The 21,981-nt window shown below is 35.0% G+C and overlaps 1 protein-coding gene across 2 annotated transcripts; it reads right to left on the reverse strand.

The window, feature by feature from the left end:
* Positions 1-1,313: 1,313 nt before the first annotated feature.
* LOC113510896 (uncharacterized) lies at positions 1,314-19,318 on the reverse strand. Of its 2 annotated transcripts, XM_026894442.3 has the most exons (14): positions 19,184-19,318; positions 17,131-17,300; positions 15,568-15,978; positions 13,078-13,155; positions 11,875-11,916; positions 9,728-11,478; positions 9,164-9,400; positions 8,812-9,004; positions 8,211-8,437; positions 7,557-7,760; positions 6,895-7,061; positions 3,484-3,775; positions 2,916-3,206; positions 1,314-2,456 (listed from the first exon to the last, which is right to left on the reverse strand). In XM_026894442.3, exons 1-14 carry the CDS (start codon positions 19,189-19,191, stop codon positions 2,271-2,273), a joined length of 4,257 nt encoding a protein of 1,418 aa, XP_026750243.1. In that variant the 5' UTR covers positions 19,192-19,318; the 3' UTR covers positions 1,314-2,270. The 2 variants fall into 2 exon arrangements, with proteins under 2 accessions (XP_026750243.1, XP_026750244.1); XM_026894443.3 differs by lacking the exon at positions 11,875-11,916.
* Between the last annotated feature and the right edge of the window lie 2,663 nt (positions 19,319-21,981).

The raw sequence follows: 21,981 nt of genomic DNA on the forward strand, positions 1-21,981 counted from the left end.
CTGCAGTAATGTACTATTAACTCAATGATTAATAGTAAAAAAAATATAAGAAGTCACGTTCAAAACGTTACCTAAATGTAAGATACGCCGATTTTATAAAAAAAAAAATATCTCTTAATTTCTATTTACAAATTCCATTACTGAAATCACGTACATAAAGTTACCTAAATATAAGATACACCTATTTTATTAAAAAGAAAAAGTTATTATACCCTATATTTAATTCACTTTTAAGTTAATATATTATATATGTCTATTTATGTATTTTTATAGCCTAGATGATGCCACATTACTCATATTGACATCAGAATGAAAAAAAAATCTAGCGGATTCCTACAAATCAATGGCCAAATCTTTGTATTTCAACGCGAATAATAAATTCCTCTAATATGTAAATAAATACTAAAATAAATGCCAATAAAAAAAAAACCGGAGCAATCAATTGTCCACTATCGCACGACAAAATAAAATCTCGTTATATTGAAACGAGCACTAATCACTGAAAATGTTTTTCGTCGTAACATTAGGCTATTTTATAAATAAAATAAACACACATTGGAGCTTATATTTAAATGAGTCCTATTAAAAATTTTATATAAAATAAAACCAAGCAAAACACAAATTTAAACCTAATTAAGGTACTAGTCTCTTTACGTATTATAATAATAAGTATTGACAGGCAAATGCAATATGACAGTCTTAAATCAGTGGGACATATTTTATAATCTTACAGCCAATTTAAACACCATGTTTATACTATAGAAGTAGATAGATTGGCAATGCAGTAAAAAAATGCAGTAATAATAAAATACGTACTTATCGTGATATACTATTTCGAAAGTGAAAAAAGTGTTGTCCTCCTCTCTCCTACTTGCTGTGCCCAACAGGGTCCATAATTGAAACCTTATGTAATAATTATGTATTAATTAATTATTATGGAATGCAATAAATAAATAAAAATGAGACATTTAAATTAATGGATATTCATATTTTTAGTTGGGTTAAATATTAATTGGAGACTTTGTACAAAAGTCGATTGCTTGTGTACCTTTGTCCCATTCGTGTTTCAACCGTGAAACAGTTGTGTTTGCATGGCTGTGTTTCGGTTTGAAGGGTGGGATATGGTGTGAATTTACTGGGTACAGAGGAATAACACCTGAGTCCTCAGGAATGACAACGCATGGGGGGTATCATGGGCGAAACAGTATACTCTGTTATGTCCATGGTACTACTCATGTCTATAGGCGACGGTTACCACTTTCCATTAGGTGAACTGTCCGCTTGTTTGCCATTCTAAGTTGTATAAAAAAAAATTTGTTTTACTATTAATCATTGAACTTAAAATGATAAATGTTTAAAGGGTAATCACGTGATTAATGTGCAATTATATGGTTCTTTTTTCAAATTTATAACTTGATATATTTTACGTTAATTTAATATAAAAACGTAAAATAACTAGAAATTAATTTTATAAATGTTCCCGCCAAATCAGCTTTAAGCACATTGCCAATCTATATACTTCATAACGTTTATATACATTGGAACATGTAATTTTTCCATAAAATTTATTAATATACACAAACTATTAGTAAGACAGTCTCGAATCAATCAATTTGCCTAAAATTTGAGCTTATCAACTATTCATAAAATATCACAGCCCAATCTGAATCTGCACCGAAACAGTTTCGAATTTATATTGTGTAGTAGGGATGGGTAATATGTAGAAATATCTATACATTGTAGTTACAATATCAGTTAATATACATATATATATATACATATATATACATACATACATATATATATATACATATATATATATACATACATATATATATATACATACATATATATATATATATATATATATATATATATATATATATATCGTTTATCCAAAATATAATACGGAAATAAGTAATGACATTCTTGACAGAAAGACTTCCAATATATAGATATTGTATCAGTGTCCATACTACCCATAACCTAATTATCTGGGGGGAAAGGAATTGTTAACAATGGGGTTTGACTGCCCCATTGCTAACAATATGCCCTATTAGATCGACCTCCACGTGGTTCCCCCTGGAAACCATCGTGAACAATTCTTGTTGAATTCGTCACGACGAGCTAACTGACCTGCTTCATCCTCACCTATCATCCTTCACTGGTGCCCTACCGGTGTATACCGATAGCGCGGGTGGGGTGAATTCCATTATCACCCATTAAAAAAAAAATATATCTTAATCTATGGGGCAGACCTTGTGCAGTATTTATGCTTTATCGTTGGCCGCAAGTCGTCGCAGTCGAGCGTCGAGAGCGCAGACAGCGTCACGCAGGTCGTCCTCGGAGTAGTAGCAGCGTAGTGTGGCGCCCGAGCCCGCGTCCGAGTCACGGCGAAGCAACAGGAGTGCGTGTTGCAAGCAAGCAGCGGCGCGGCGACCGGCCACCCCCCTCACCTGCAAAATACAATATAATTTTACACTTGGCCAACAATACACTAGTTTACAGTTCACCTGATGGTAAGCGATACTTGTTATTGATTTTCAAATCATTAATTCATTCATTATTCAGTAAGAGCTTTATATTATTCTCAATTTCGTGTATAATATAGTATATGTCATATATGTGTAAGTATATTTGTTATTCATATACATTTATTCGTTTGTATATGTAATTTTAGTATGTATGTATATCAATAATTACTAGTACCGCATTCGAGTATTCTGACACTAGCCTATGGTTGACTGGGAGAGAATGCTTTTAGCATTAAGTCCGCCATGTACACATATTTGTACTAATGAATAAATAAATAAATATTGTCAAATATTCAAAATATATTCAGCCAATATAAATATATACATTTGTAACGCTAGAAACCACTGTTACGCACACTTCTAGTGACAATCATATCTTACTTTAGACAGATAGAGAGTCCTGCGGCAGACTTCACATTCGTCTTGCTCGCTGTCGGTCCACGCGCCTGCCGGCCGTCGGCGCCACGCCCGTGTGTTGGAACTTTCGGCGGCGCCAGCTGTAAGACCGAGCCGTGCTAACTGCCGCCGATGGTCGAGCTCGTCGGCCACCAGACGGCCTAGGGCGCCAGACACGGGCCGCAGCACCCGTGCTGTGCTTCGGCCGTCGGCGGCAATAGCCAGCAACAGCTGCTCTAGGGAGAACATTGTCGGCTCACAGTTCTCGCGCAGCTCCTGCCATGAAACAAGATATGAAATTCAATCGATTTCAAAAAGAACGAGACTCCCAATTCGGTTGTATTTTCATTTATGTTTGTTACCTCTAAATCTATCAGATGAAAAAATAAAGATATTTCCAAATTGATTTAAAACTGTCGGAGTTATGATATAACAAACAGCGGAAAAAACCGAATTGACAACTTCCTGCTTTTTAAAGCTGATTGAGAACAAGTGTTTAACATAAGAGCGATATACACAACATAACATGTGAGAATGTATTATAATTACATACGTGGAACACTCTGTCGACGCCCGCGAGCCACGCGTCCGTGGCGAAGTACACACTCTCGGACTGCGTGTAACCAGTGGATATCGAGCAGGAGTACGCCTTAGGGAACACGATGACGTACTCCCCGGGCGACTGCTCCACCCGGGACAGGGTCACGTTGTGCTCGCGCAGCAGCTCCGGCGGGATCATTGTGATGTCCGACGGGAGCCAGATGGATTTGTTTTGGCACGACGTAGGGCACAATGTCTCCACAGCTTTTCGGAAATTATCACTCTGCTCATCCGGAATACCGTACCTATAATATTTATATAAGGTTGAGGATAAGGCCTGCTTCAATGATCATATGTGAAACCATTCAACAAATATCTGGACACTCCCTGGTACAAGCCAGTTCTGAGCGGATTCAGAAAAGTTACCTTACCTAAATTGACTGGGAATTGAACTCGGAACCTTATTTTTCTTCAAGTAACTTTCTGTCATTCCAAAGTTCTACTAGGAGTTTTCTATAGTCCATCTTCCTCTATTGATTATTTTTCCTACCTTGAAAGCCTCTTAGAGGACCTAATCGCGTCCTATAGGGGCGGGGGGGAAGAGATTGTTAGTAATACGGATTATCAGTCCCATTGCTAATAATATACCCTTACAGGTCGACCTCCCCGTGGTCCTCATCACGATGGGCTAACTGGTCTGTCTTTTCATCCTCACCTATCATCCTTCACTGGTGCCCCGCCAGCGTATACCGTTAGCGCAGGCGGGGAAAAAAATGTTATTATCTGACACTTGATTGTGACGTTGACTGAACTGACTGATTGACGTTCATTTTCACCGAATGAACAAAAATAAAGTCGAATCTTGATCTTGAATGTATTTAATAATTTTGTACAAAAACGTCACAATCGAATGTGTCAGATACAAAACATATTTTTTTCTTTTTTTGTATAAAGGGCCTACAAAGAGTTTATATACCAGTTATCAATTAAACACTCCGCCACCCAAGGACTACTATAGTCCTTCAGAATATAGCAAACAAGTAACACAAAGTGAGATAATAGTAATCAAATTACTACATAACTGTTAGAAAAATTAACAAATTTAAGTTATTCAGTGGCAGAGGGAACAACTTAGCTACAGGTCTTTTAAAGAAATTGTTAGCTTAACATTAGAATATATTAAGACCATTTCATTATCATTCATAACAAAAAAAAAAAATCCCGTTCTATATAGTCACACTATCATTATGGGGGACTTTAATACTTGCCTTCTCAAAAATGACCTGCGTGCGAATCGTCTTAAGTCTCTGGCCAATGATTGCAATCTTGAGATCCTGCCCCTCCAAGCCACCTATTTCTTTCCTAACTGTAACCCTTCCTTACTTAATTTTAGTCTCCTTCCCTGACCATGTTGCGAAACATGGCCAATATCCTGCAGATGCATTTTCCTTTCATAACTTCATTTATCTGTCTTATAAAATTCGTCCTCCCAAAGATAAACGGAAAATCCTCATGCAGCAATTTTGGTGGTATTGAGACTGACCGTTTACGTCACGATGCAGCGGATTGTGATCGGTCGAGTATTGGTACAGCAGCAAATATTAATGATCAGGTACAATTATTTAATAAATTAGTTCTAGATCTGTACGATAAACATGCTCCTATCCGCCCGGTCAGGGTTAAGCATTTACCAGCACCTTGACTTACAGACAAGATCAAGTTCATAATTCACAAAAAAAAAATATTGCTAAAACTAAATATAAGTCGAATCCGGACAGACACCGTAATGAGTACGTCAATGCTAGAAATCTCTGCAACAGGGTGTGTAGGTAGGCTCAACGACGCCACATTCATAAATCTATAGAAAATGGTGATCCAGCAAAAGCTTGGAAATTTCTTAGATCATTAGGGGTTGGTAAGAATCGTAACGATAATCCTGTTAATCTTGATGTTGAGTGTCTAAACAATCATTTTTGTACTTCTACTGTCATGGACAGCAATGAAAAATGTAAGACATTGCACTGCCTTTCGTCCACTATCGCCCCTGAGTGTACTCCTTTTATTTTCATCATTTGACCGATTTTTATCAGTTGACAGATTGTGATGTTGAGAAGAGTTTGCGGTCTATATTGTTAAAGGCCATTGGCACCGATAGCGTTAGTCGTACTATGATTTTACCCATCCTGATGGTAACTCTCCATCACCTTACTTTTCAATAATTCCTTGTCCTCCGGTATCTTTCCTTCATCTTCGAAATCGGCTTTCATAATCCCTCTACCTAAAAATAAAATGCCTTCCTGCATTACGTAATTTCCTCCCGGTTAACACCAAAATTGCGCTTGCACATACCTTACTCCTGCCCATTCTTGATTATGCCGACTCCTGTTATTTAGCAATTAAACAAGCTTGATCGTCTTCAAAATTTATGTATCCGCTTCATATTTGGTCTTCGCAAATATGATCACATTTCTCAATTTCGTACTCAACTCAAGTGGCTCTCTATCCGTTTACGTCGTAATCTGCATATCCTGTCTCTTCTTTACGCAATCCTTTTTAATCCTGTTGCTCCTGATTATCTAAAAGACCGATTCTTATTTCTCACTGAGGCTAATGATCATACTCTATGCAGTGTCAATAACCTCTGCCTCAAATTTCCCACTCATTCTTCTTCCTTTTATTCTAAATCTTTTACTGTTCAGGCAGTTCGCCTATGGAACTCTCTGCCTACCTCTATTCGGTGCGCTCAAACTCTCACTAGCTTCAAAACCTCTATTAAATCCTACTACCTTTCCCGTTAGTACTATTTTCCTGTGTTCTCTCTTTATTTTCCTCCATCATTTTCTTCTGTTGTATGTGTGCTATTAAGTATATGTATGTTTATGTATATATTTGTATGTGTATATGTAGTGTGTATATATATATGTGTGTATATATGTGATAATATCTATATAATAGTGCGCCACCTATCCTTTGCCATTTTCTCAATGTCCTCAACCCAAAGGTTGTCTGGAAGAGATTGCTTAGCGATAAGGCCGCCTTTTGTATCACTTCTCATTAATATTTACTGTATTTGTTATTTTTCTTTTTACTTGGTGCAATAAAGTGTAAAATAAAATAAATAAATAAAATATTTATGAAAAAAAAAAGCAATGTGAAAAAGCATTAAAAGTGGAATATTCTGTTTCTAGTTGATCACACTCATAGACAATATCGTCCCTGTTTGCTCAGAACGTTGTGTTCACAAGTAGTGGGGTTATTAAAAAAGGTTAAAAATTTTAACTGCATAAAAAAAAACACAATACATAATGGCAGCGAGAGATTGATGGCTAAAATTGGAAGCATATACAAATTCCGATAACAATAATTATTACTGGTAACACACAAAGATTGACTACTATTGTAGTTGTAAAAATAAAATACATACCATATCTTGGGCGGTCCTCGGTGCATGTACTCTATCCAGGGCAGCCCGTGCGGATCCCTGTGCCAGCAGCTGGTGGAGAACATCATGCCGAGGTGTAGCGTCGGCACCGTCACGCCCAACACCGAGCCCAGCGAGCGCAGCACGTTACCCTCGTTCTGACTGATCATCTGCACAAAACGATTCAGGAGTTATCAAGTAATAAACATGAAAAAAATTAATAATACTCAATTAAGAACATTCTTTTTTGAAGTCGGTTGAAAAAGGAGAGAAATAAGATACTTGTAATAAGCCTGTCAACATCAGCACCACATTCGAGTATTCTAACGCTTCCTTAAAGGTGACTAGGAAAATGCTTTTAGCATTATGTCATTACCTTGTACACACGTACCTGTATTTTTTTAATGGATGATAATGAAATAGTAACCCCGCCTGCGCTAACGGTATACACTGGCAGGCCACCAGTGAGAGATGATAGGTGAGGATGAAAGCAAATCAGTCGACCCATAGTGAAAAAAAAAAACAATCAAGATGGTTTCCAGGGGGAACCGCGTGGAGGTCAACCTGATAAGGTATATTGTTAGCAATGAGGCCTCTAGTCCCATTACTAACAATCCCTTTCTCCCCAACGTACCTTTATTAAAAAACAAATAATAAACACATACTTTGAGGTTCCATGGGTGTGTGCCGTAAGAGTCATTTTTATCAGTAGGAAAGCCATAACCCTCGTCGCCTGTGTCAATTGAAGCAGTATAGACACACACATGGTCCGATCCATTAACAACCAGCTTCCAATACTCCTGTTCCACCAGTGACGGAAGTGGTTTACGTGAACGGCCATAATAGGTGTCCTGCGCCGCCGCCGCAGCCTGTCAACAATGGCTACCATTAACCACAGCTCATTCTTCGGAGAAATACCAATCAAAATTCTGTTAATCTAAATTCATTTAAAAAGAAACTAAAAGGTTCTGGCTTGTCGAGATGGGCTTCTATAGTGTTTGAAGAATTCATAAAATAAAAATTATCTCTGAATCTCAAATTTATAGTTTTTTATACCACTACAAAGTGGCAAACAAGCATATGGGTTCCAAAAAAAAGGGGGGTAAAGAGGTTACTTTAGGGTATGCTATAATATACTGCTTTAGGGAACAATAGTGTAATGCCCCTGGTAACTGTTTACCATTAGGTGGGCCTGTGCTTATTTGCCACCTCAGCGGTATAAAAAAAAAACAGGAATACCTTATATACTGACTCACGCGGACAAAGCGGCGAGAAATAGCTAGTAGATTATAACGTATACTTCCGAAACTTGCTCTTACCTTAACAAAAGTGACGAGCGTCATGCTACGGCCGGGGACCACGCAATCTTCAGCCTCAGTCAGCGCGGAGGTCATGTCGTTCTCTTCTTCGGTATCGTCGCCGGAAGATTCGCTCTCACCTAGAAGCCGCTTCTGTCGGTGTAGTGGGTTCGAGGCCCGTTCAAGCATTTTATTATTTTTCTTCTTCCAGCCCTTTTCTACGGATCTGATTATTTGCTGGCGTTCCTCTGCAATAGAAGCATATTTGAGATGTCAAACATGTGTATTGATTATTGTTAGCAATGGAGTTTGACAGCCCCATTGCTAGCAATATGCCCTATTAGGTCGACCTTCACGTGGTTCCCCCTGGAAACCGTCGTGAACAATTCTTGTTGAATTCGTCACAATGGGCCAACTGACCTGCTTCATCCTCACCTATCATTCTTCACTGGTGCTCCGCCAGCGTATCCCGATAGCGCAGGCGGGGCAATTATTCCATTATCACCCATTAAAAAAAAAAGGCTGTGTGCATATGCGCTCAGCCACGCCCAATAGAAAACAAATGTAAATAATGGGAAACATGGAAAAAGTTCCAGTATAGTCCATATTACAGTATACTCACTATGGGAAAGTGTGTCGTAAGGTAGTAAAAATCTCAAATAAAGTAGATCCAGTTTTTCAGGGTTGCATGGTCTACCATTCCTCAATTCTTCGGCTACTCGGCCCCATTTCTTTTTTTCCATTACTTTTTTAAGACCGCCATATTTCTGCACCACGTGGTACAGCTTGGGCAGGTTAACTTCTAAATTATTTAGCTGTTGATGAAAGAAATGATGCATCAATTACATGAATTAAACAAGTCAATTTTGCTCAGAACAATAAAAAACCTACTACCTCCAATACGTTAAAACAATTATTCATGCATAAGAAAGTGGTAGGTAAATGCTAGTAGTCTAAATAATTGGTCCACTCACCAATGGAGCTCTGTTAAACTGTACACTCTGCGAGACGAGATATGTTTTTATGGCACACATTTCGCTTGTAGCGGGCCCCCAACGATTATACAAGCGTGCTATATATTGATTAGACACATTAAATCTTATTTCGTTTTTGACCAAGCATGGAGGTTGGAATCCCTTCGGCGCGACCACCTTACACAGGCCGTATTTCGAGGCTTCAGGCATTATTTTTTTTATATATGTCAACGGATCCTGCAACAATTAGAAATGTAATGACTCATACTTTTCCATACAAGGATGATGTGGCAAGATTGGGAGTGAATGCGGAAGTGACTGCGAATAGAGAAGAATGGAAGAAAAAAATATTACGCCTACCAAAAATAATTATCGAGATTAGGGTAGAACGTGAATTATGAAATTCAAAAACTAATCAATCGATTTTAAAAATTATTTCATTTATAGAAAGCTACATTGTCAACGAATAGCAATATATTAGCATATATGTATGGTTATATATTATTGAAAATTCTATCTAGACATGCAAAGCCGAACTGGAAAGTTACAATGAAATAAACTTACTTTGAATTCTTCTTCTGTCGGGTGATAGATCGGCGCGTTCATAAGTACGCCACTCTGTGCATTCTTTTGAGTGTTAGATTTTCTCTTGGCCGACGATTGTTGGGTGGATTTTTTGTTTGACACTATATCCGCAGGTGCATTGCGAACTTTAGCTACTGGAGTAGCTCGAGTAGCCATTTTACTCGTGGACGGTCGACTAGTCGAACACTTGGTTCGATTTGAATTTTTCGGTGTATTTTTTGTAACGGTTTTCGACGAAACGGGCGGTGTGGGAACAGCGGGTGGGACGCACGAGGCCGACTGCGCAGACGTCGAAGGAATAGCCGCCACGGGCGGAGTTGTCACTGTAGATGAGGCAATCGCTACAAGCGGGAAATTAACTGCGGGCGGAACAGTCGCTGCGAGAGGAACCGCGGGTGTGGACGCGACAGATGCAGCCAGCGGCGCCGTCGCTGTGATAGGACCGGACACTGCGGGCGCAGTGCATGCTGTCGAAACTCTATCGAGTTGCGCAGGCGCCGTGTCTGAACCACTTGCGAGTACAACCACTGGCTGATCTTTCGTTAGTTCCCCTGTGCTCTGCTTGCTCATATTGAGTGTCTCTAACAGCTGATCCAGCAAGTTTTCGTGCTCGATCAGACTGAACTCATTTTTACAATTAACCAGCGACTTCTGCATGAGTCGCGCACGCAACATCTGTTTATTTTGATTAGGAATTTTCGTTGACATTATCTGAATGATGTGCGGACTGTTTTCCGGGAATAGATCCAGGTAAAAATAGTTGTCGCCTTCAGTGGCCGATATGATGGTGGGCGGGTCCCGGGGTCGTGGCACGCGGCGCTGTTGCCGGTAGTGGTCGAGGCGCAGCTTCTGTCCGGCCTCGTCGTCGGCGCGATCCGCGTCGTCCGCGTCAAATTCGTATATTTGTTGGTCAGCGGTTGCTGGAGGTTCTGGTCGTTGCACCATCTGCGAAAGTCGTTCCACTTTGGTGACGCGTGCACACGGTGAACAGTTTCTGCAGCGGCGCTCTAGATCAACGCTCGGAGCACACACCACGTCCCTTACAGTGGAGTACCGCTCGGACGGGCACGGGGAACTGGCGTTAGGACGCTCCATTAACAGTGGCATGTCAGTAAACGGTGATATTTCAATTAACGGTGACATTTCCGTTAATCGTGGCATTTCAGTCAACAGTGGCATTTCAGATGAGGTCTCTGCCAATTCTTTTGTATCTTCGGCTATACCGTACTCGTTCGAGTCCGGTATGGCCGGTACTTTGAACACTTCTTCTGTTTCTGGCCTATTTTGCATTGAATTATTTATCCACTGTTGTATTTCATTGGTGCCATAATAGCCACTTTGAGCTCGGGCAAACATTGTAGCACTAGTGGGCGTTTCGTGCTTAGAAGGCGCAGCCTTAACGACAGGAGCAGGTTTTGGATTTAATATGAACTTATCTAGACTGGCGAATCTAGTTTTTACTAGAGCAGTCGAAGTTTCGCCTTCAGCGGCGGGTGGAGACGGGTCGTCGCTGCCTTGAGAGACGTTCATGCGTGCGAACTGCTCCCATTCATTGTTGTTCGCTGTCAATATGGATTCATTTACGTTTTCAGAACTAGTTGCGTTAGTGGACGATAACTTCCGAGGTGGCTTGGCCTTCGTTGATGCGTGGCTTTCTATTTTCTTTTTTGGCAATGATCTAAGCATTTTTTTTAATGTTCTTTTCTTTACTGGTGATACATCACAAATTACTGAAAAAAATGTTCAATTGAATAAAATTATCGACGACATGAAACATATTTAATTGAAAATTAATTTATATAAAATTATTTTCAATTAAATAAGTATTAAAGTGTTTTAAGAATGTTAATTTATAAAAATTTGCAATATTTATAGATGAAAAATTCAAAATTGCACTTCTAATTGTGTGATAGTACTTCAAAATTGGGCTATGAGTCCCAAGCGCTGTGTTTTTTCTTATTTATTTGTCTGGACGTTTATATAAGGACAAGACAAATATTTGAAAAATGTTTGAATAAATGAATTAGCGATTAAATGGATAAAGTAACAAAGGATTCCACGACCAATTGATAAATTCAATCGCTGATCAAGACTTTATTTTTATTTATTTAATTTAGTTCACTTACTTTCAGATAATTTGGCGGCTTTTCTTGTCAAGGGTTTGTTTTCTAAAGAGAGAAAAACGTCATTTTAAAAATGAAATATAGTTTGTTGAGTTTGTACATTTTACACTATATAAAGCAGCTAGAAATTAATTAATTATGTAATATTAAAAATGTGAAAGATTTGTATATGATTTGAATGAAATTTGGTAAGATATAAGAATATTTTATATACAACACAGACAAAACAGTGAAAAACTGCGAGAATACAATAGTTTTAGTGTTTTAAAAAAAAGTTGCATAAATTAGATAGATAGATAGATAGATAATTTATTTACATTACTTACAGCACACAAATTACAATAAAAAAAAAACATACACATAATACACAGCAAAAGAGACAAAAGAATAAAAATAAAAAAAGCACAAATAAAAAAAAATACAAAAACAAAATATATAATCTAACAATCTCCTTTCTTTCCCTTCCTTCATGCGTGTGCCATAGTAACACAAAATGGTCACAGCTCAGTTTATTGCTTTGCCCTTAAAAGAGCAAAACACTGATATTCTGCTGTGGCCAAGAGTCAGTCGCGAAACTTTTCATTAAAAATTTACAATATAAAAAAAATATATATAAATAAACTGCATTGTATGTGTCCATTATATTTGCCTTCACTTTATATTATATTCTACATAAATAAATAAATAACAGATACCATTAGATGAGGGGTAGTCAGAGATCACTTTCTGTCACATTCAGATATTCAGGCAATAAAATTCATTTTCAAGATAACAGCAGTGTCGATTTTTACATAACGTAGTGATTTCTTACTTTGCGATTACAATATCCACGTCACATACAATTTATATGGACGTATAACGACCTCTTATGGGGGAAGCCCATGTTCAGCAATTAGCAGCCGAGTTAACGGCTGATATGAATTGATGATAAAAAAAATTATAGTCGATAATGATGCAACAATATAACAAAAAAAATAACTAATGTAACCAGTCAAAAACAGGGTACAAACGCATAACATTGTAGACCTTAGGAATAGCAACGAAAGAGGGGCAGCATGTACGTCACAGTGCATACTGCAATGTCTACGACACTCTTCATGCCAACCATGCGGTTACCACATTCCGTCAGGTGGGCCGTTAGCTTAGTTGACAACCAATTTTTTTTATTATATAAAAAAAAATGAGAAAATATTTGACTCTTATTACCTGAAATTTGCTTTGGTTTCCGTAGTGCCTGTTTGGTTGGTGACGGTTTTGGAGTTTGCAACTTTGAATTGTGGGTAGCTGTAATGATTACATAATGTTTTAATTACTAGAAGTCTATAAAATAACAATAGAATCAATTAATCTATTGTATGTATATATATATATATATATATATATATATATATATATATATATATATATATATATATATATATATAAAAAGTATATTGTATGTACCTACCAGTACCTACTTAAACGTACTAATCTTATCAATTATATATTAATAGTTTGTAAAAAAAAGCTGAAGATTTAGCACCACTCAAACTGACTAGATTTATTTCACATTATATTACCAACAAACTAAAGGTTCACCTGACGCAAAGTGCTAACAGTCACCGATAGTCGTGAACAGCACTGGAAATAATCATTAGTCGATCATGAACAGCATTTTAAATTACCATGCCATTTTAAACATACGATATACTCTTGCTCCTTCAAAAGATTACAGTACTAAACTTAGTATAGATACTGGTACAAACAGTTGCAAGCAACGATTGCAGTGAGACATTAATGGGACGTTTTATCGGTAAATTAATAATAAAATTTGCTGAAAAACACGGTATACAGATGGTTATCATAATATGTTAGGAACAGGCGTGTTTTGCCAAAACAATGGCATACAATGCATTTTAATATTTATGGTAATTTTTTTTTAAATACCATTGATAAAATATTAGTTATGTGCTTATAAATCGGAATTATTTTCTAGTCCAACAAGTCCTTAATTGAAGAATAACACTTGTCCAAAATGCATTTGCACAGTCTTAAATTGTCTCAGTGTCTTTATATTTACTAGCGACCCGTCCCGGCGTCGCACGGGTGGACATTTATACATTTTAAAAAAGGGCCATTAAGGCTGCACACGCGACGGAAGTTTAAAAATGGAGTAACTTCTCCCGTTTTCTCAACATTTCCCTTCACTGCTCTGCTCCTATTGATCGTAGCGTGATGAAAAGTATTTATACGTATAATACTTTAACCTGTCCAGGAGTATAAAGAACAATTGTACCTAGTTTCGTTAAAATCCGTCGAGTAGTTTTTGTTTCTATAACGAACATACAAACAGACAGACAGACAAAAATTTACTGATTGCAATTTTGGCATCAGTATCGATCACTAATCACCCCCTGATAGTTATTTTGGAAATATATTTCATGTACAGAATTGACCTCTCTACAGATTTACTATAAGTGTAGAAGGTAATAACATTTTCTGGTATATTATTAAAAATTTGTATACACATATTATAACAATTTTTTTGATTAATCGTAGTCCTAAGAATTCTATTTAACACTAGTCTATTAAATTAATTATTATATAAAATTATTTATATTAAAAGTACTTCAAAAGGCTTTATAAACAAGTCTCTCTGAATAAATACGATGCGCATTCCATTTTTAAAATAAAAAAATTTAATCTTTAACTTCTTAAGACTGTTTAAATAAAGATTCCCATTTGAATTTTAGGGCACACCCGTATATTGTACAATGCCATGATTAGTAGCGATCTCCGACTGATTTAGGTCATGTCAAAGGACCCATGTCTACCTACGTGTACAATAGCAATTTAGTAATATGTGATTACCGTAGTTGGTAATAAATATATTTATCACAATTATATGAACTATTTCTAACTAATATTTGTATTACCATTTATTTATATAAATAAAACAATGACAGTAGGTCGTCGGTGCGTCATTGTCATTATCACTGTTGAATTAACGGGAATATTTGTGTTAGTAGGATATTTATGCTTATGATATTCTACTATGTTGAACATCATTGATATAACTAGTAGTAGCCTGCCAAAGATATTAGAATGGCTGGATAATATTGTAACAGATCCTTAGACTATTTCTAAAGTGAAAAAAGTGTTGTCCTCCTCTCTCCTACTTGCTGTGCCCAACAGGATCCATAATGAAAATGTTATCTACTAAGTATATTATGGAATGCAATAAGAAATAAATAAATAAATAGAAGCGGCTCAGAAATATCTGGAGTCGGGTTAAATACATTTATTATAACTTTGTATGTTAGCACACTAGACTTATAACATTGATTTGGCTTTTGCTGTTATAATGTTGTAATTATTTTTAATAAATAAATGTTATTAATATTGTAAACATGAGGTTAGAATGTTTGTTACTCAAACACGCTTAAACGGCTGAAAAGATTTGAATGAAATTTAGTATACGGATACTTTACAAACAATCAGTGGCATGAAGCTTAAGCAGCATGGAATAAATACCCAAATCACTATGCAAATGTTTAAAATAATTTTCAACTAGGTAGATGATTTATCAAAAATTATTTATTTGCACCTTTAACAATATGGAACTAAACTAAAAAAATAACAAATAACAAAAATTTACATTTTAACAATGTAGCTTTTTTTGGAAGCTAAACGGCAACGCGTTTCGTCAATACTTACTATGTGGTTTTCTGCGCTTGGCCACCGGTGCGTGATCCTTGCTCGTGTTGTTTCTGGTGTTTTTCGCGAAATATTTCAATGGCGTGTCGTCCTCGTCGGGATCTTGGGTTTGTGAATTAGCATTCCTTTTCCTGACCAGTCTCCTGGGTGCCACGTTGTCGTCCACCGCTTTCATTCTTTTTATTGTGCTTAATCTAATTTGAGATAACGTTTTTGGTTTCAAATTTTCACTGACGTACTTCAAACTGACATTGTTCAGGCGTTTAGTGTTCTTACGTTTTTGTATTTTTTTCTTTGGTGTTTTTATTGCTTGCGCCGATTTTATTGTATCCGAATCTTTTGGAGAGGGGTCGTTAGTCTTTAAGCGTTCTAAACGAACAATTGGCTGCAGTTTCTTGTGAAAGTGCAGATCTGAAATTAAAATTTGTTGTTACAAAAAGCAATATTTAATAGTGACAAAGTTTGTATAGTATTAAGACGACAGACAGTTTTGCCAGTAGTTGCCACCCATGGCAGGCAGATTGGCAACTGCAGTTAGGCTTTAGAGATGTTTTAAGAAGGACGCTGCTGTCTATGGAAAGGAGTGGCCTATTCTATGCCAGGAGCGCACGGCCAAATCCTACAAATTATATATATACATATGTATATGTGTGTATGTGTGTGTGTGTGTGTGTATGTATGTATGTATGTATATATATATATATTAATATATTTATTACATAGTTATAACATTGCCTACCCTAATGGGAGACATGCGTGACAGATATGTATATATGTATGTATGTATATATGTATGTATGTAGTTATAACATCATTTTACATAACAGTTGAATATGTTTCAATAATAAATGTGTATAGTATAGTCACTTCGCCAGCTTCTCCCTTCCTCCGCAACAGTTGGGATGATTTTTGATTTCCAAAATTCATTTCAGACAACAGTAATCTATGAAGACGCCGCTGTTCACTCTCTTCATAGTAGTTGATTAGCCTTTCTTTGGCCATTTGGGAATGCTTATTATCTGCCTGGAGATCGAGTAATTATATCACTTAAAGTAAATGTATAACTTCTTTGGACAGTTTTGATTTTACAGCGTTATATTTGTAGTCATTCCCTTCTTTTTATCGAGCAATTGTGGCTTCAAATTGTGAAAACAGAAACGCTATGAGTCGGATGCAACCATGTCTGTACATGAGTCAAAGGTCTCATTTAGAGAAGTTCCCATGTTGGTTCCTCTTAAGGTGATAAGCTAAGAACGAGACATTTCAAATGACACACATTTACCATTTACATTACGTGCAGTGCTAAATTAACAATTATTAAAAACCTCTTAATAAACAAACAATTTACTAAGAAGCAAAATAAAAAGAAAAAATATTTAGAAAAAACTATGTTACAATTGGGCCCCACACTAGGTGAACCTGCATCGTGGGCACCCGACAAAGTAATCTGAAAACAAAACATGACCAAATTTATAACAATCTTTTTTTTTGAAGTCGGTTGTACCAATCAAAACCAATTTTTCCTTTATATAGGATTAGATCATTTACAATAAGAATACTTACTTGCAAATGAGACTAGATCCAAGAATACACTGGGTGATATGTCGTGGTGGGTGACGCAGACTTTCTGCTCGTCTTTGACGCCGTCCGCTCTCTTCTCTATGTTATTGTTGGTATGCTGCAATGGTGGCACGTATGCACCTTGAGCAAACTTACGTTGGGCTTGCACCTTCCTGTTAAAGAAATTTATATTTTTCAACTTAGAAGTCCGTAATGGGGACTATTATCCCCAATGGTAGCGATATATTGTAAGGAGACCTTCACGCGGCCCTAGTCAAAGTTATAGTTAATTCCGGATGAACCACCCATCACAATGGGCCCACTGAACCCTCTTCATATTGACCTATCACCTTATGTTATTAAATAAGAAAGGACCTAATAATAAAAGTAATAAATTTAAATATATGCACATTAAACTAAAAACAATAAATTATATTGTAAGAAGAAAGTAGCTAAAGATAAAAAGAGAAATTAATATGAATTACAAGAAAAAGTTTCTTTTTTCAAGAGAGATAGGTGTATTTTATTTAACACAAAATGGCGGTTAAGCCATGTTATAAATCTGCATTCCTATTTGTGATAATACAAAATATTAACTCTGGGGTGTAGTTCTAAAAAGTAGTTAAAGATAAAAAGAGAAATGAATGTAAATTACTGGAAAGTTTTTTTTTTCAAAGGTTCCGTGTTATTTATTTAACACAATATGGCGGTTATGCCATGTTGTACCCAAATAAGTAAAGATTCAAGTAATGGCCATCCTAAATATATTTTTTGTGAAAGGCTCTTTGCTGATGGAAAAAGATGGCTAAATAAAAGTATAAAATCCAAAATTAACAAGTTCTTATAAAACGCTTAAACTAAAAAACCTAATAATTCTATCAATTGTAAATCGATTTGAAAAATCCTTTTATCTGAAAGAATATAATTTGAGATTGATCCCATCAAAATTTTATCAAAAACGGTTCAGTAATTTAGTTTTAAAATCAAAATATCAAAACAATAAATATTGTTGCATTTGAAATCCATATACTAAACAAATTTAAAAATTAATAGCTGCATAGTATTTGAGATTGTTAACTTAAATAATATAATGATGCTTTTAACCTGGATAATATAATGACATTGTTAGTCTAAATAAAATGATGAAGGGGTAAGAGATTGTCAGTACCGCAGACTACGAGTCATATCGTTGTCAGGTAGACCTCCACATGAGCCCCCTGGAAATCATGCTGAATTCCCGATGTATTCATTATGATGGACCAACGGACATGCCACTTTAGAGTCACCTATCATTCCTCACTGGGGGCACCATACATTGGTACTGATAGCACAGGTGGGAAAAAATGGAAATATAAAATCATAGAAACCAAAATAGAGATCTTCAAGGCTGTGGCGACCCTATCCCTGTATTACGCTGCCTATACATTGGGTATTCCACTGTTTCTGTCCAATGTAATTGGTAAATGCAGGAATAATATGAACAGAACTAAAAAATATTTTCTAGAATTTGGGAGGTTTTCTACAAAATGTTTGCACCGTGGCTAGTTTGCCACGTGGCTAGGAGTAAAAAAAAACTAAGGCACATTTTGGGAAAAGCGTGCCTTAGTTTTTTTTAGTTGAACATAATAAATTTAATTTTTAAAACAAAAATATGTTAAAAATCTTCTATCCGATTTGTAATTACATCATATTTCAACTCTGTAATGTAGTTCTAAAAAGAAATTAAAGATAAAAAGAGAAACTAATATGAATTACAGAGAAAAAAAAAATCTTATTTACAAAGGAAAGAGTAGTTTTTTTTAAAACAAAATGGTGTATTGTTCAACTATACGCATATTTTACGAATTATGGAATTAATCAACCTATTTAACAACTAATTATTCGCGGTCAAGGTGAAAAAAAGTAAAATCAGAGTCAGAAACTATAATTTTTAACCTAAATAAAACGACATTGTAATCAAAACATAGTCGGCGTCACCCGGTAGTAGGTATAACAAAAAAAAAAAATGAGGCAAAATAAACATTTGTTAGTGTTAGACAAAACTGTAACTATTTACCTTTTCATTTTGTAATATTTATAGGACCAAGAAGTTATCTTCTGCAAGAAAGAGTGAGAAACCGACGAGACCAAGAAACAAAGTCGTCAAAAGAAGAAAACTTTACTGCAATTGTATATACTGACGAAACGAACAATAGACAATAGGATACAGAAAACTATAAGTACAGTGTTGCCAAATGCAACTTTTTATTTCTACCCAAAGATCAAATATGTACATATATATATTTTAAATCAATAGGCTAACCTTAAAAATTTGTGTCGGTTTTCATAACTATTTGCCATCACAGATTAGAGATTTAACAAGTAATTACACTACGCAAAATAGTGATGAGCTGAGTCAGCATTTTTTGGTATTCGAAAATTTTAATACTAACTTATTAACTCGAGTTCAGGAACAGATAAATACTTCATTAGACTTTATAATTTTTCAAGTTATTATTACAACTTTAAAACTATGGTAAATTAGCTTTTACCCGTGATTTTCTCCATGTTACCCGGATATATTCACTGTTCGAAATGAAAAGTAAACATCCTTCTTTATTTTATATAAAACCTGTATACTAAATTTCATTGGTTAAGGTGTTAAAGTTCTAAGAGTTTAAAAAGAAACAAACTTAGCATTTATAATATTAATGTAACAACGTTCAGTCATTTAATAATTTTTCCATTGATATTTAAGAAAAAATTAATGAAATATTGAATATAATTAATAAGTATATTCTAAAACTAAAACCTGATGACCAAAAATCACGCCAAAGTATGAAATAAGAAAATTTTCTTACTTGAAATTGTTAGTACAAACTATATAGCATTTATTGTATGAGCATGACATATGAGATGCCATACAACTGTTATTATTTTTCGAACATATTATTAATAATACATTAAAATAAAAAATACTACGTGTAAGTTGATTATTTAGTAGGCAATAATTATTGAATCATTTGTAACTAACAATTTCAAATACCATACAGAATATTTATAGAGAATATTTTCTTGTTTCATATTTTATAGAGCATCGTTTTTAACAAAAACTATTAATTTTTGTTACTGAATTTATTTTTTATTTTAATTATTTTGAGGCAATAAGTATTCCGTGTTAATTTATAGATCCTCTATTTTGAGTTGGAGAGAAAATATGTTCGGCTCATAACTGAGACGTGATTTTAGAATTTATTGTTAATTATCGGGTGTAAATAAGAAAAACCACGGGTAACAACTAACAATATGTATATTTAAATATGTTACCCAATTAAGCCCTTTCATTTGATACTCAACATCGTATTGTAAAAAAATTCTTCTACAGGGCGCTATATTCAATTTAATGTAAGAATATATGATATTTTATAATATTATATATATTAAGTGAGGTGTATTTCCTTTAATTCGTGTTTTAAGGTAACCTAGATGTTGCAAGTGCAAACAAAGTTGAATTCGACAAGTCGAGCTGTATTGTTATTTTTCGAGGTGTCATATGCCGGTTAGTTTTGATTAACGCCTTTATTTTGCCGTGATCAGTAGTGGTTTGGATAACCAGTATCTGGTGGATTTTGCATATTAAATTTTCTAGAATAAAAGCAAGCAAACTAACGCTGACACTGGCGTTCACTAGGTGATTCCTTACAAAAAACTTCACATATTTTTTTGAGTTTGGACCGCATTTTTACTCTAATAGAAGTAAAACAATAATATATGCCGGTGATGCTCTCTTTGATTGTCCATTTTTAGCAACTTGTTTTTACTAACAACGCTCTGTTTTGGTTGAATATAGTTTAAAGTTCAATATTTAAAATAACACAGAATAATGTAAGCTACGCAGTTACTACTACGTGAAATATGCATTTCACGTCATCTATAAAAAAAGGTATTAATTATCAAACAACGCAATATATGAGATATTAAAGATTGGAGAATTTTGAAAATAAAACTTTATACTCTTTTGTTGGAAAGGTGCATCTACTCAACTGGTAAATTTTAAAATACTCTTAATATTTTATACCTTACTAATAACATTTGTAAATTAATTGTAATGTTATTTTTGACAATTATTATTGGTTATTTTGTTGCTTCATATTTTTTTGTTTTGTTATATTTTATGATATCTTCTTGTTATTTATAAAAATATTCAATACAATGCAGTATTGTAGCGAATAAAATAAATTGAAATTGAAATATGTGTACTGCTATGTATTATTTACAAAGGCCAATATTATCAAAAATAAATATAAAATACAAAACATTTCTCCAACAATTTTATTTCTCCATACTGTTACCAATACAAAATTGTTTTCCTAAAATTGTAAAAAAATTATCAATCTGGCAACTTCGTAGAAGTAACTAAGGTATGCTATAGACGTAAAATTAGCAGTCTTATAACTATTTTTAAAATGTAATGTTATAATAAGTTTATGCTTACGATATAATCAAAGGGTAAACCCGTATTTACTTATTCTTCACACCCATAAATATCTAAACGGAGGAGATAATAATGTTGAACGTTTGCATATACATTTGCACATATATACTTATATACGTAGTACAAATACTATCTCACACGAATTTGTAAAGAACAAGGATTAGGTCTAGGATATTTATAGGATAAGGATAGATATATTTAACATTTTTTATATTTAATATAATTATTAAATCCAAAAATGTTTCAATTTTACATTTGTTCCCAAAACTTCACACTAGGATTCTTTGTGTCATGAAGTCTCGGGCCCTCTTCTACTTACAAAACTTATTAACTAATATATAAACTTTGAATACATAAACAATTTAGTTATATATATATAT

Source organism: Galleria mellonella, unplaced genomic scaffold, assembly GCF_026898425.1.
Source record: "Galleria mellonella isolate WM207_F2 unplaced genomic scaffold, CSIRO_AGI_GalMel_v1 utg28, whole genome shotgun sequence".
NCBI lineage: Eukaryota > Metazoa > Arthropoda > Insecta > Lepidoptera > Pyralidae > Galleria > Galleria mellonella.

Excerpts from the sequence above, each read along its gene's own strand:
- LOC113510896 (XM_026894442.3), bottom strand. Across the intron at positions 9,005-9,163 it reads AGTTTAACAGAGCTCCATTG|CTAAATAATTTAGAAGTTAA; the intron begins GTGAGTGGACCA and ends TTTCATCAACAG. Across the intron at positions 7,062-7,556 it reads CACACCCATGGAACCTCAAA|ATGATCAGTCAGAACGAGGG; the intron begins GTATGTGTTTAT and ends CGTTTTGTGCAG.